Genomic DNA, 13633 nt, shown 5'->3' on the forward strand with positions numbered 1-13633 from the left:
AGCTTTTTTTTTCTAAGAACATCAATCTAGCAGGACAAAATGCGACAGATGATCATGTCAAATAAACTGCACGCGCATTGAAAGTGTTGATTACAAAGTCCATAAGACAAATTCAGCAAATCAATTGCCAGTTCTAAATTCAAATATCACAGAAAGTGAATCTCTTCATGTTGCACAATGAGATGTTTTGTTTCTCTCCCACGCCCTTCACCCTGCCTCCTGCTTGGCGCTCAAGGTGAGTCCACATTCTAGTTAGCCGAGGTACCTGGTATTCCATTTGAGCCAATGCAACCTTGAACGACCACACAATTATCAGTGTTAGTGCCCACAGTTTTCTCTTTCCAAGCTATGGGGAATGATTGTCATGTTGAACCTAATTTCTAGATTTATCATGAAAATCACAAAGCCACTTCATCTGATCTAATTTTTTCAGGCCATTAGTTAAAGCTAGGCAAGTTCAAAACTGGGTTTTACAAGTTCTCCTTGTGGCAAGTTACATGGCATAAACAATTGCTAATAAAGCTGACAGAATTTATCCTTTTGAAATTGCTGAAACAATTCAGAAAATGCAGACACTTTAATCTTATCAGTGTGGGCCTTTAAGTTCCAAGATAAACAACAAAGTTAGTGAACCAGAGAGTGACAACTGGAGGAGGCTAAAGGAACAAAGATGGAATCATTGCTAAAGCATCCAAAGGCCCGGCCCAAAAAAAAACACCTAGAATCAGTCTTATCAGCACACAAAACCACATCCACAAGTCTGTAGCTTCTCTTTCTTTGTTTGAGGGCACAAGATGGATTTTTTATTTTCTACTTGCGCTTGAAAGATCATGATATTCAGTGTCCTTTCAACATCTCTATGCATGATTACAGCACCTAGCAAGAAAAAGCTAGATATTCCCATATGGTCACAGTCTCAGAAACAGACAATCTTAAAACTGGGAGTGTGCAAAAGATAGCCAGCTTTTTCTCTACCTTTTGCAGATGACAGTAACACAATGAACAGAACAAATTTTACATATTAAAGAACTCTCCTTGTGACAAGCCAGGAGAGAGAGAGAGAGAATTACACTGTTTTTAGCTGGAAGTACTTTTGAGTCTCCCAAAGAAATGTAACTGCAAGCATTAAAGCTGAAAGATTGATGCTCTTGCTTGTTGGTTTTTACTCGGAGAAGTTGGGGAAGGGGGACCATCTCTTGCCCTCAGCTTCTGCATTTTACTCAACCAACTAGCTTCTCACATTTAATGAACTAGCAGAGGGTTGTCTCTTAGCATTATAGCTTTTAGGTGCTTACATTTTAGACTTGCGCATTATTTCCGAGAGAGAGTTATCAATTTCTTCAGGGAATTGTTATGCTCTAAACAAAAGTATATAGAATTCACAGACTGGTGGATTTGTAGCCTTAGACTTCTGTCATCCACTGTTTTTTATGCTTATTAAAGTTAACTGAATCCATCTTAGCTTTTAAAGGGTGGTTTGAAACTTTTACAACTAGTTCGATCAGGGCAGGCGTTAGTTGGCAAAGACTGATTAAGATGTTGGCTTGACTTGTTTTCTTCTGTTCCCACGGTCCTGTACTGTACTTTCAAGTTTCACCAGCTCTTTTTCTCTTCATCTATTTTAAGGGTTCCACATATTGGAACTTTTTGTTTCACCTCTCGCTCTCTCTCTCCCCATTCCGAATATGTTCTGATGTATTCTTTCAGAAATTTGTTTTACTTGCAGTTCTGGTTTCAATTCTGCTTCTACATATTTGCACTCAACTGGGTTTCATTTGGCTTGGTATTGTTGGATCTTTTTATTTGTCAATAGTTATTCGCTTTATAATTATGAACTTCGTTTGGTTGTAATCTCTTGTCATGCCTAATAATGCAGTACCTCTTTCTGGCTCTTGATTCCAGTTGCTTTATATCCAAGTTAGGACAGAATGCCACTTCAAGAGCTGTAAGCCAGATCTTGTGCGAGTCTGTGACCTTCTACTTGATGATCGTTGTCTTTCTTCTTGTTATCATGAATGCATGAGAAGTTGATAACCCAAGTTGTAGTTCCTTCCAGGCTAGATATTGCCTTTTTTTGGCTTGCAAAGCCAATATTCTGGAATCAAACCTGGTATTTTGAGCTCTGATGCTTTCTTTGCTATACCATATTGACCATTTAAGTTATAGAACTCTTCTCTTGAGTTGCAAATCAATACTTCTTTGCCTTCCTACTTTACTGGTATTATGGTTTCACAAGATTCATCTTCAAATTCAGCTTCTAGCATGCTACACCAATTCATTTTCTCGGACTCCATTACTAGCCAAAACCAATTTCAAAACCAGAATTTTGATGCTTTAGTTGGCAGTAACACATTTCCTCAGTCTCATGGTGTGTTGCCTAGCATACAGTCTCTTGAGGAAAGAATGTCTAGGTCGATAGACCTTGTACAAGCTCCCTCAGTAGCGCAAGAATCCGAGATTAGCCACACAAGACACTTAATGAGTCTTCTTGGAGCGGCAAATGAGACCAATCGTCAAGCTCAAAGGCTATCACTGTCTCTTGGTTCTCACATGCTTGTTCCTCAAGTTCAGTACAGGCAGAGATCCTTTAACTCGGATCTCATGAGTCCTAGTTACTTAATTCCTAGAGAAGAAGAAGCAAGGGAAGCTTGTAATCCTGGAGGTGAACAAGCAAACAACGACTATTCTCTCATTGGTAGTGGATTTCCATCATCACCAGCCTCGTTAAGTAGACGTTCTACTACTGCTTACGGAACAGAATCTTTTGCTGTTGCTATAGAGAATTCAAGGTATTTAAAGCCTGCTCAGTCCCTACTAGAAGAAACCGTGCATGTAAGTTGCAAGGCAGTTGAAATTAGCAATGAAAAATATGTCCGAAGGTTAATTCGTTGTAGAGGATCTCTTGGACTTTCTTCTGAATTAAAAGCAGAACTGTGGGGAAATGGGCTTGTGCAAGCTGAGAAACACGAAGTCCAGCTTAAAATTGCAAAGCTTATAGCATTGTTGGAGGAGGTGAGTCCAAACAGTATTGAGTGCACATTCTCTGTCAGCAGGTTAATAATGAGGTATCTTGTTGATTTCAGGTTGAGGGAAGATACGAGAAATACTACCATCAAATGGAAGAAGTGGTATCATCATTTGAGGAGATGGCAGGTTTAGGAGCTGCCAAATCTTACACAGCTCTAGCGCTCCAAGCCATGTCCAAGCACTTCTGCAACTTAAGAGATGCCATAGTGTCCCAGATCAATGAGACAAGAAGAAAATTCTCTCAAGATTTACCAAGAACCAGCTCAGGATTGTCACCACTTAGCTTTTTTGATAAAGAGACCAAACATAATCGGATGTCTCTTCAACAGCTTGGAATGACGCAAAGCCAAAGGCAAGCATGGAGACCCATCAGAGGATTGCCAGAGACTTCTGTAGCCATCCTTCGCTCTTGGCTTTTTGAACACTTCTTGCATCCGTAAGTCCTTTAAAATCAGTGATAAGTCCATGGTGGTCATCCTCTCATTAAAATTTAAATCTGTGATTTACCGACTTCGTTATTCACACACAGGTATCCAAATGAATCTGAGAAGCTAATGTTAGCATCGCAGACAGGCTTGACAAAGAATCAAGTAAGTTTAATTTTGCTTTATCTTCCATTAAAATGTTGCTTTCTTTACGGTTTAGCTCGACACTGATAAAGTTGTGGGCAAACATTGTTGTTTTAGGTCTCAAACTGGTTCATAAATGCTCGAGTCCGGCTATGGAAGCCTATGATAGAAGAAATGTACAAAGTGGAGTTCGCAGATTCTTCTGAAGACTCGAACCCCTTACCTGGCAGTTCTTTCATAACAAGGGAAGGTGTAACAGATCATTCAGAGGACTGAAGGAATAGGTTGATAGCTAAATTAATTCCTTCTTCAAGTTGTGCTTCGTTGTTTCTTTCATGCAATAGACAATTAACATCTTTTGTAATCATTCATCCTAGGCAATTAAAACTGAAATATCTGAGAACAGCCTGGAGCTGTCATGTGATTTTCAGGGAAAGCACAAGCTGCCATGGGCCTGGAGCACATCTTGTACAACTAACACCAGTGTTTAAGCTACTTCAACTTTTCATGATTATTTTCTATCACTGTTTAGAAAATTTGTAACAGTAACATGTCCAAGCAAGCAAATCCTAAACAGTTTGATGCGCATTGATCACCGCATTACTTCTTCAATATTAGGGGTTGAAATGTTAAACAGAACACCTAGAAATCTTGAAACAGTAGCATACGAAATAGGGTTTCTAGTGGCTAAACCCAGCCCACAGACCAAATGCGAAAAAGGCCTAAAGGGTCCAAATGCCCTGTCCTATTCTCCTACCGGTGCTCTCCACCCATTCGAAGCTGATGCCTCCAAGTATTACTATAGCGTTGGCAACATGTTTCCTATGATGAAACCAAAGCGTAGCCCCGTCAAAGAGCTTAGAAAGTTCCCATTCATGCATGCATTGTATGGTGGAATTATTACCACATTTAGGTGGGTTTTTCAGGGGGAGAACGGCAAATTTAGGACTCTTATGTGTTCTGCTCGCATTGGCATGCACACAGAACCGAAATCCAAAACAAACTGTTATCTGACCATTTATCTGCCGAGAAATGAGCAGCACTTGCAGATAAATATGCTCCATTCGAGACTATAGATCACCAATCACTGTTATTAAATTGTACCAAAACTAGAGGAAAAAATTATGTTTTTTTTTTAAAAAAAAACTTTGTATCATCTTCATGTTTTCTTTTCATGATAAATATGATTTTTTTATTAGTCTACTGACCACCTGACTCTTAACATAAAATGCGAGGTAAAGCTTAAAAACACAAAACCTTAATCAAACATGAAAATTATGATTAGTTTTCTCAATCTTTCAGTTTATCCATTAGTCTCGGAAAAAGAACTTAATACTTATATGATTCCACGAACCTCATCAGGTAATATTTGACAGGAAAAAAAAGCAAATAATTATAGAAATTTAAAAAAAAATGTTCGACCGAGAAATGGCACCAGGACAAAAAAAATTAATAAAAGGATTAAAATAATACAAAACCCATCATCCGGGGACCAAAATACAACATTACTCCCACTCCATAACGAGACAAAGTAGATTTCATGAATTTGGCCTCACATTTATAAACGACAACACACACAGACAGACACTCCTCTCTCTCTCTCTCTCTCTCTCTCTGAGGAAAAACATGACAAGCAGCTCCGCTCTGTCACGCAAGGTCCTCGTCCTTTCTATAAATCTCTACCCACACGCAAATATCTATATACGCTTATTTTATGCCCTAATCTCGATTGTTTCTTTTTTCCTTGACTTTTCTTGCGTAGGCTTTAAGCAAGATCGCTTGCAACAGGCTGCAAAAAGAGCTCGCAGAATGGCAACTCAATCCTCCTTCAGGCTTCAAGCATAAAGTCACTGATAATCTCCAACGGTACCGTTTTAATCACGAATTTGATTGGTTTTGCTTTAATTGGGGGTTTTTTATATATATAATTATGGTTAATTTGGGATTATTTGTGGTGTAAAAGATGGGTGATTGAAGTGAATGGAGCCGCAGGGACTCTGTATGCGAATGAAACTTATCAGCTTCAAGTTGATTTCCCTGAACATTACCCTATGGAAGCACCACAGGTTAGTGATTTGTTCCATTTCTTTTTAATTTTTAATTTTTCTATTTTATGTGAATTGGTTATTTGAGAATAATTGTGCTTCATTTTCATGATTTTATTTATGTATTTATTTTGTTAAATTGATGGAACAGGTGATTTTTGCCCCGCCGGCTCCTCTGCATCCTCACATCTACAGCAATGGACATATCTGTTTAGGTAATTGACTGCTTGATGGTAGAGTGATATTTATTTAGTTAAATTGCTTAACATCATTCTCCTTTTTGCTTATTGTGTAAGTTTATTGTTATTTTTTGAGTGGATAATAGCCCTAAGGCTAGAGATTCTGACTACGTTGCGTTGTGTATGAATCGAAGATAGATTGAGTTGGATTCTCAAGGTTTTATAAATGAGCTTTCGCTCCAAGCTTTTAGAGTATACCTCCTTAGGTTTTGGCTCTGGTTGTAAGGTCTATTAGGTGCTTCTGTACAAAGAAGTTTTTCATGTTGTTCTTCGAAGATTCTTTTGTATTCCATGCTGTTGTTTTGATATTCTTTGAATAAGGGCTTTGTTTCAAGGAGATTTTGAAGTGGTGGTGGTTGTCTTAGGCAAGCAGGATTGAAGCATTGCATCTTGCTTTTTTTGGCAAATGAGTTTTGTTTGAAACAATGGTGTGCAATGGTAGCTCGTAAATCATTGATATGTGGAAGGTTGGTTGTGGAACTTGGAAACAAAATTTACTCTGTCTGCATCTTAATTTACTCAGTTTACTTGCATGTTATGTCAGACAATAGAAGCTAAAAACAAATGTGAAATATAAAGCAAATCTTCTATTTGTTTGGTTCTCTGTTGTATTGTTTTCAACTTGCAAAGAAGTTATAAATTGAACGATATATTTAACATTATCTTATTAACCAAGTGGACTATATTTGGGCTTTGCTGGTTGTAAATATTATGCACATGGAGGGGTGCGGTTTCTGCATTACTGCCCGAAGACTCGTTATATTTTTCATCTTCAGAAGACATTCCATGAAAATAATATTAGTAGTCTTTTCATTTGCTTCCCTTCTTCGACCAAGGGTACGGTGGTCAGTTGTGCCTTGAACAGGTATGTAATTAATATTTTTGTTATTTGTTCTTGGTTCTTGCAGACATACTGTATGATTCATGGTCCCCGGCTATGACTGTTAGTTCTATCTGTATCAGCATTCTCTCTATGTTATCGAGCTCAACGGTGAAGGTTAGTTTCAAAATTGTTGAGATTTAAAAGTTGTTTTGTTTGCTCTACCTGTTCTATCAAGCACTCATATATATACACTGTTATGGTTTGCAGCAACGTCCTGCTGACAACGATCGTTATGTGAAGAACTGTAGGAGTGGCCGATCTCCCAAGGAGACAAGATGGTGGTTCCATGATGACAAGGTTTAATTCCATTATGTATCTGTCATCTGTGTATAACAAGGCTATAAGTTCCATTTATCATGGATGATGTGGAACGGGGCCTGGCAAGGCTTTGAGCGGCCATAGCTCTGGTAACCACTTTACTTTTTTCCTTGGCCGTGAATCACGTACCTGGTATTTTTTTTCTTTGTACCTTGATGCCACCATTAGGGGCTTGCAAGCAATATATATAATATTAATCAAGGAGAACAACTTATATGGCTTCTCCCTTTATTACTATCTTATTAGGCATTTAAGACCAAGTACAGCCGAGTCATAAGATGCCCAAAAGATACTGCATATATTCTAATGGCGTCTGATGTATATCTTTTCCAGCAAAAACTATTAGAGATTCAATGGGAAGTATTTTTTTTAAGCCAAAAATTCCATATTGCAACTCTTTCAGAGTTTTTCAATCAAGTGCCAGATTGAAACTATATTCCCCTACCAGGGAATAAATGGGTGATTTTAAGCCTTATATAAATGTATAAAGAAAGCGATGTTTGAGTCTTCTGGCCATGAATAGCCTTAGCGAAAGGGGTGATGTACAAAGGCTGATTTCAAGGAAGGTAGACTCACCACTGCGTGGGCAATAGACTACCTCGCATTTGCTCTTTGCGTGAAAAAGGAAGCTCTTCGGTATTCGACGGTGCTTCATCATCATGCGACCATTTTTTTGCTTTTAACATGGCTCATCACTTGAAACAGACGGGTTATTCGTTGCCATGTTTTTTCTTTTTCGACAATCTGGCATGCCCATCCATAAATCAGTAGGCGTAGCATACTGTAAGACGTCAGATATATTTTGATCAAAAGCAGTCTTAATATACTTTAATTCGAAATGAAATTACACGAATAAGATATCGCTGTCAAGGATCGATAGCTGATACGCGCTTGCCTAGGCAGAGTGTAAATTGCATGGATATTTTGAGGATTTTGGTTAGCTTGCATTGCTGCTTCCTTCCAAATTGCAAGCGGGGACAAAGTTTGGGAAGCCATCTTTTTCACTCTTTCAGAGGATGTTTGATTCGTTGAGGTTTAGTTATTGGATCAGGTAGGGACCAAAACCAAGTTGTGAAATGGACTGAATAAGCTTACTAACTTCTACGAAGTGGCATGAAATTGCTACATTCTATCTTCTGAAGCTTACTTGCTGAACTGATGGAGGCACAAATGAGAATCTTTTGGATTCTTTTCTTTCTAGCAGTGGTAGCTGTTGAATTAAGAAGTGAAAAGGGGAGAAACAGCACCGCTCATACCCAAGTCAATGCCACTAGTTCTTCAAATCCTGCCAAGCTACTAGGAAGACAAAACAAGACCTCTCATCCTGAAGTTGGGCTCAGCCACAACAAAGATGGTGTACTAGTTTGATTCTGGGTGCTATGCCGTGGGATGGAGCTTCTTTTTTTTTCTCAACACTACAAAAAAATTTGTGCGTTATTAACATATTTTATCATAAAAAATTAACTACAAACTAAAAAATTTATATGGATGTAAATAAAATAAATCAAGAATTATATATATGCTAATAAATAATAATAAATTTGTTGATTTCAATCAAAGATCAAGTCTAAAAGTTAAGATAAAGATGTTATTTTTTAGAAGAAAAAAAAGATGAAATTTTTTTTTTGAAATTAGAATCCTAAATTTTTAATAGGTTTGAATCAATAAAATCTTATTTTTTTTTTATTAAATTGAGCATTAACTCATTGTTAAAATATATTCTTCACATCACGAGAGCCTCATGTAAAGTTATCCAAAATAAAAACATCAAATATAATCCAAACTCAATTTAATGTAAAAAAAAGTTAAGTAATAAAAAAAAAAGTATTGTGGATAATTATTGCAACTCATAATGGATTGTGTTTTTCTCCTATATTGTACTTTCATCATTTTTTTTAATATTTCTTTCATTTTGCATTATTTCATGATTTTTTGACAGTCAATTTGATGAACCCTAACCACAATTGATGGAAAGCAAAAGGATCAAATAAAAAAGAATGTTGTGGAAGAAAAAAAAAAGAGTTTGAAGAACCCAATAAAAAACAAAAGAAAAAAAAGATTTGAGGCTGTAAAAAAAGGTTTGAAGTACCATATAAAAAAAAGTGAAGGATACAAATGAAAAAAGGAAAAAAAATAAAATTAAGGTGGTGTATGGTTCATATAAACAATGTTTCCACTCTAGGTTCTCTAATGTATAGTATAGTATATTGGTGGTGGTGGTGGTATTGGGCATAAATGGGCTGGTTGAGGTAGGAAAGGAAAAGCAAGAGAAGGAGAAGCATTAGCAACTACCCGGTGCACAGGATCGGATTTGTTTGTTTTGGATGTTTAGATGCGTCATCTTTGATTGACTTTGAATTGAAAATATGACTAATATTTTTTACACGGTGTAATTAAGCTGTGCTTGGAATGGGAATTTTTAATAATTCAATATGAATATGATTAGCTTCAATCTCCGACAAGATCTCCGTTGTCGTCCAGCGGTTAGGATATCTGGCTTTCACCCAGGAGACCCGGGTTCGATTCCCGGCAACGGAATTTTTTACATTTCTCCGCTGCTTAATGTGAAGTATGATTTAGGCCCTTACTTTAGTCAGATTCGTAATGCAGCCCACAGAATTTGGGCCATAAGACTAAATATCATAACGAAAAAACAATCACTCAGGCCCATATTATCGATGCTGCTATAGGCTAGCAAGCATACTGTCGTCAGAACACCGCTCTCCCTCTTTTTACTCTTATCTCCTGCGAGTGACAATGAAGATGATGATGATAATACGACGGTTACCTCCAATTACGATTACTCTAACATCAGCATTTTCATGTCGTTTTACTTCTCCCAAATTCTTCCCTGAACAAATAATAATCTCCTCAAAATCAACTCCCTGTTACCCTAGAATTTCCCTCCTCGCCACTTTCTGCTCCGCCTCTCAAGTTCCTGACCCAATCATTGAACAAGACTCTTCAAAACGTGTAAGATATCACCATCACTTGATTTTCAACTCCTTTTACGACATCGTGTTTAATCAATTTTTCTGATTGCAGGGTCCTTTGAAACCTGGCTTGTATTTAGTTGGAACCCCCATTGGAAATCTCGAAGATATTACCTTGAGGTAGTTGCTGAACTTGACTAGCAGTTTTTTTTATTTTTTAAAAAAATTTTGTTTTATTACAGAATACAATTATATTTTGTTTATTAAATTATTTTGAAAAATCACCAATGCAGGGCTCTTCGTGTATTAAAATCTGCCGATGTGATACTGTCAGAAGACACAAGGCATTCGGGGAAGTTACTTCGTCATTACAATATCAGCACTCCACTGGTGAGTTTTCGGTTTTCTGCGTTGCTGTTTTTATTTTTTATTTTAGTTGTTAATTGTGTGGTTTATATTTGCAGCTGAGTTATCATAAATTTAACGAGTCTCAAAGAGAGCAACGGGTGTTAAGGAGGTTAAAAGAGGGTGAGATTGTGGTGCTGATTAGTGATGCAGGGACGCCAGGAATCAGTGATCCCGGTGCGGAATTGGTTAGCATTTTGTTAAAAAAAAATTTACATCTCTTAGCCATGTTGTAAGATAATAGTAACTGTGAATTGTTTAGTCGATTGTGTAGGATATAATGAATGCGTGTTTGGAATGTGGTTGTAGGCGAAGTTGTGCGTCGATGAAAATATTCCTGTTATTCCAATTCCAGGGCCTTGTGCGGTTGTTGCTGCGCTCTCTGCTTCAGGCTTGGATACTGATGAGTTTACATTTGGTAATTTTGTTCTAAATTTGATGCTCATATACGTTTCTGATGTTTTGCTCGTAGCATTAGGATTGTCAAAAATTAATGATATAAAATATTTTTTTAGTTGGATTTCTTTCCAAGCATGGTCCTTCCAGGAGAGAAAGGCTGACAGCTTCTGCAAATGAAGCAAGAACACAAATATTCTATGTTCCTCCGCACAAGTTTTCTCAGTTTCTCGAAGAATCTTCATTGCTTTTTGGTGACTCGAGGTATATAAGGCTTATCATCTTTTGTTAGTACAGCACTCGAGGTATACAAGGCTCATCATCGTAGTACAGCACTACTCACATTTTCTCAATTCTGTATGGATATGCAAGTTCTTACAAGTTCTCAGGGAAACACTAAAAAAAATGTATTGGTTGTATGTTGCTGGCATTCCAGTTAGACGTGGATTATTCAGATTAAGCAGATTTCTGTGTGCTACCCTTTCATTGTGTGGCTTCATGCCTTTTGGATGCAGTGGTCCAAGTAATTGAAACAACACCCTGTTATGAGTGCACTTCATGAGGATGATGGAACTCATCTATATTCTGGACTCTGACCTTCATGGATCAAATTAATTCCATTTTTTTGTTAGATAGATAAAGATAAAGGTATCGAAAACAATAGATGGAAAATGTGAGCTGAAATGGCAGACTACAATCTACAGGTTTAAAAGTATATGAAACCTGACAATAACTGGAAAAAGACCAAGTTAATTCCTTTATTCTGTTTAGATTCCATTTTTGACACCTACAAGACAATTTCGAGAAGCCCAGCTACAGTGAGTATCAAAATAGTCATGGTTCAGTAAGTTAAATGATTAATTAGTGCTGGTTGTGACAGTTAATCTAATTGCATTGCAGGCGGTGTGTCATGGCTCGAGAAATGACAAAAATACATGAAGAGGTGGCTTTTTATTCTTTACTTTTTACCCGGTTTATTCTGTTCATATAGTGTTTAAGAATTTGGATAGTGATGCTGATTGTGGAAACTCGAACTGAAGTTGCATCATTTTAACCAATTGTCATTAAAAATTATTATTGAGCCTCAAGTGATGATAATGCCCAATAAATTAGTTATCAGTTGACCACCAGTTTTTTGTGTCATCCTTGTTCACTGATCAAGATGAGAGTGCCTAATCAGTTTTGGCGGGGCACTCTGGGGGAGGCCAAAGTACGTTTTTTGAATCAACAACCCAAGGGGGAGATGACACTGCTAATTGAAGGCAGGACAAATTGTTTGGTTGAAACTCCGTCAGAAGATCAGCTTGAGCATGAATTGGGAGAATTGATCTCCCGTGGGCATACTCTTTCTACGGTAATGACCCATTTGATGATCATTAAGTTTCTTCATGCAATCCATCATTGTTACATGAATTCATCTCGCACGTGAATGATTCTGAAGTTAACATAGTGGAATTCAGTTAGCTTTGATGTTTTAAAACCTGATGCACTTTTGAATTATGAGTGGTTTTCATTTGGACATAGCTGATAGAAAAAATGATGATAAGCATCGTCTTTCTTGGTTCCCAAAAGCACCTTGCTATGACCACTCCTCTTCTTCCCTAATTACCCTGTGAGAAATTGTTATGGTGGGTCCCATTTTATGTGCGGGAACAAGCGCAATGCATCGGTTATATGTAATAATCTCTTTTATCATTTGCTCTTGCTTTGTTACACTGCAAGTCTGCAACCGTGGTTATGATTTGCTTTGATGTGCGTGTAGGCAGTCAAATTGGTGGCTGAAGGAGCATCAGTGAAGAGAAAAACATTATACTCGCTGGCATTGAAGAAGTTTGGGAAGCAACTTGAAGCGGATGATAATTCAAATTAACTCATGTCACTTGCATTGAAGAGATTTTGCCATCGCCTTATTGACTTCTTGAGTAGGGATGCGAGTTATAATCAACCTCCGCATTTCCCCCTTGCTTCCTGAAGTCAGCAAGCGTACTATTGTTGGAACAAATTGGAGAAAATATTTTTTTCCTCAAAGAAGTTGAGAGAGGGCAAAGTGAACTGCTCAGAGGTTATTGCAGGCATGATATTGAGGTCCAGGAGCAAGACTTTTTTAGCCAAGAGGGTCAAGGGAGCCGTGAACAACTTATACATGAAGGTACTTCATATTGGCCGACTTTTTGAGTGAGATTTCTTACATGTATCGGCACCTTTGTCCACCTTGCTAGCTTTTGTTTAGGTGGGAGACACTCTGCATTTTGTGGGTTCACCACCAGCTTGATTTTTTATAAACTGTTTGTTGAATAAAACTTGACCAAGACATTGATTACCAAATTGAATGAATCTGCTCTCGTGGGATAGCCCACCAGTCTATGAATTGCTAGATTGAGAAAGACCTGATTTTTCTTCCAATTTTACTCTATCCAAAAAATGATCCTACAATAATTTTCTTCTTCCATCATCCACCCTTGATTTGAGCTGTTCGGTATACGGTCCTACCATAATTTTGTTTCTGTCTTTGCTCAGTTCTTGTAAAAGAGTGAGTCATAAATGTCAACAGAACCAAGATTCCGATAGGTCAGAACAGTGACGAGATGTCTTTCACTGATTTCTATAGATGCAAAATATGATAGAACCATTGTGATGATGTTAAGAACGAAGTGGCCATTACTGGGTCAATAGGGTGAACCAATGAACTGGGCTGGATGTGACTGGAACCAGCTGTGAGCTTGTATTTCGAAGCTCCAGACAAGGGGATCGGGATCACTGGCGCTGCTAAATAGCATCACATGCGCGGTCCATGATCCCTGGACCCAATCTTTATCAA

General features: G+C 37.7%; 3 protein-coding genes and 1 non-coding gene across 7 annotated transcripts; all 4 read left to right on the top strand.

Annotated features, from left to right (window-relative positions):
• Positions 1-849: 849 nt before the first annotated feature.
• Positions 850-4115, top strand: LOC7493527 (BEL1-like homeodomain protein 11). 4 transcript variants are annotated; one of them, XM_024601064.2, is made up of 5 exons: positions 850-3012; positions 3084-3463; positions 3557-3617; positions 3714-3880; positions 3974-4115. In XM_024601064.2, exons 1-4 carry the CDS (start codon positions 2224-2226, stop codon positions 3870-3872), a joined length of 1389 nt encoding a protein of 462 aa, XP_024456832.1. In that variant the 5' UTR covers positions 850-2223; the 3' UTR covers positions 3873-3880; positions 3974-4115. The 4 variants fall into 4 exon arrangements, with proteins under 4 accessions (XP_024456832.1, XP_024456833.1, XP_024456830.1 ...); XM_024601065.2 differs by having other exon boundaries at positions 4003-4115; XM_024601062.2 differs by having other exon boundaries at positions 853-1783; positions 1877-3012; positions 3714-4115.
• Positions 4116-5101: 986 nt separating this feature from the next.
• LOC7477635 (probable ubiquitin-conjugating enzyme E2 18) lies at positions 5102-7318 on the top strand. Its single transcript, XM_024600790.2, has 6 exons — positions 5102-5252; positions 5359-5462; positions 5560-5662; positions 5793-5856; positions 6789-6877; positions 6971-7318. The coding sequence occupies exons 1-6, from the start codon at positions 5223-5225 to the stop codon at positions 7064-7066; spliced, it is 486 nt and encodes a 161-aa protein (XP_024456558.1). The 5' UTR covers positions 5102-5222; the 3' UTR covers positions 7067-7318.
• Positions 7319-9547: 2229 nt separating this feature from the next.
• TRNAE-UUC (transfer RNA glutamic acid (anticodon UUC)) lies at positions 9548-9619 on the top strand. The gene has a single exon. It is a non-coding gene; the product is annotated as a tRNA-Glu (tRNA).
• A 139-nt stretch (positions 9620-9758) lies between these two features.
• Positions 9759-13199, top strand: LOC18099677 (uncharacterized). The gene is made up of 9 exons (XM_006383661.3): positions 9759-10054; positions 10127-10194; positions 10308-10404; positions 10479-10607; positions 10729-10837; positions 10935-11079; positions 11716-11758; positions 11996-12169; positions 12578-13199. The coding sequence occupies exons 1-9, from the start codon at positions 9839-9841 to the stop codon at positions 12683-12685; spliced, it is 1089 nt and encodes a 362-aa protein (XP_006383723.2). The 5' UTR covers positions 9759-9838; the 3' UTR covers positions 12686-13199.
• Positions 13200-13633: the final 434 nt, after the last annotated feature.

The sequence above is a fragment of the Populus trichocarpa genome, chromosome 5 (assembly GCF_000002775.5).
Source record: "Populus trichocarpa isolate Nisqually-1 chromosome 5, P.trichocarpa_v4.1, whole genome shotgun sequence".
Classification (NCBI taxonomy): domain Eukaryota; kingdom Viridiplantae; phylum Streptophyta; class Magnoliopsida; order Malpighiales; family Salicaceae; genus Populus; species Populus trichocarpa.

Coding starts and splice junctions, on each gene's coding strand:
- LOC7493527 (XM_024601064.2), top strand. CDS start 2,224: ATGGTTTCACAAGATTCATCTTCAAATTCAGCTTCTAGCATGCTACAC. Junction 3,464..3,556: donor TTTGAACACTTCTTGCATCC/GTAAGTCCTTTA, acceptor ATTCACACACAG/GTATCCAAATGAATCTGAGA. Junction 3,618..3,713: donor CAGGCTTGACAAAGAATCAA/GTAAGTTTAATT, acceptor TTGTTGTTTTAG/GTCTCAAACTGGTTCATAAA.
- LOC7477635 (XM_024600790.2), top strand. CDS start 5,223: ATGACAAGCAGCTCCGCTCTGTCACGCAAG. Junction 5,463..5,559: donor GTCACTGATAATCTCCAACG/GTACCGTTTTAA, acceptor GTGGTGTAAAAG/ATGGGTGATTGAAGTGAATG. Junction 5,857..6,788: donor CAATGGACATATCTGTTTAG/GTAATTGACTGC, acceptor TGGTTCTTGCAG/ACATACTGTATGATTCATGG.
- LOC18099677 (XM_006383661.3), top strand. CDS start 9,839: ATGAAGATGATGATGATAATACGACGGTTACCTCCAATTACGATTACT. Junction 10,055..10,126: donor AACAAGACTCTTCAAAACGT/GTAAGATATCAC, acceptor TTCTGATTGCAG/GGTCCTTTGAAACCTGGCTT. Junction 10,195..10,307: donor CTCGAAGATATTACCTTGAG/GTAGTTGCTGAA, acceptor TCACCAATGCAG/GGCTCTTCGTGTATTAAAAT.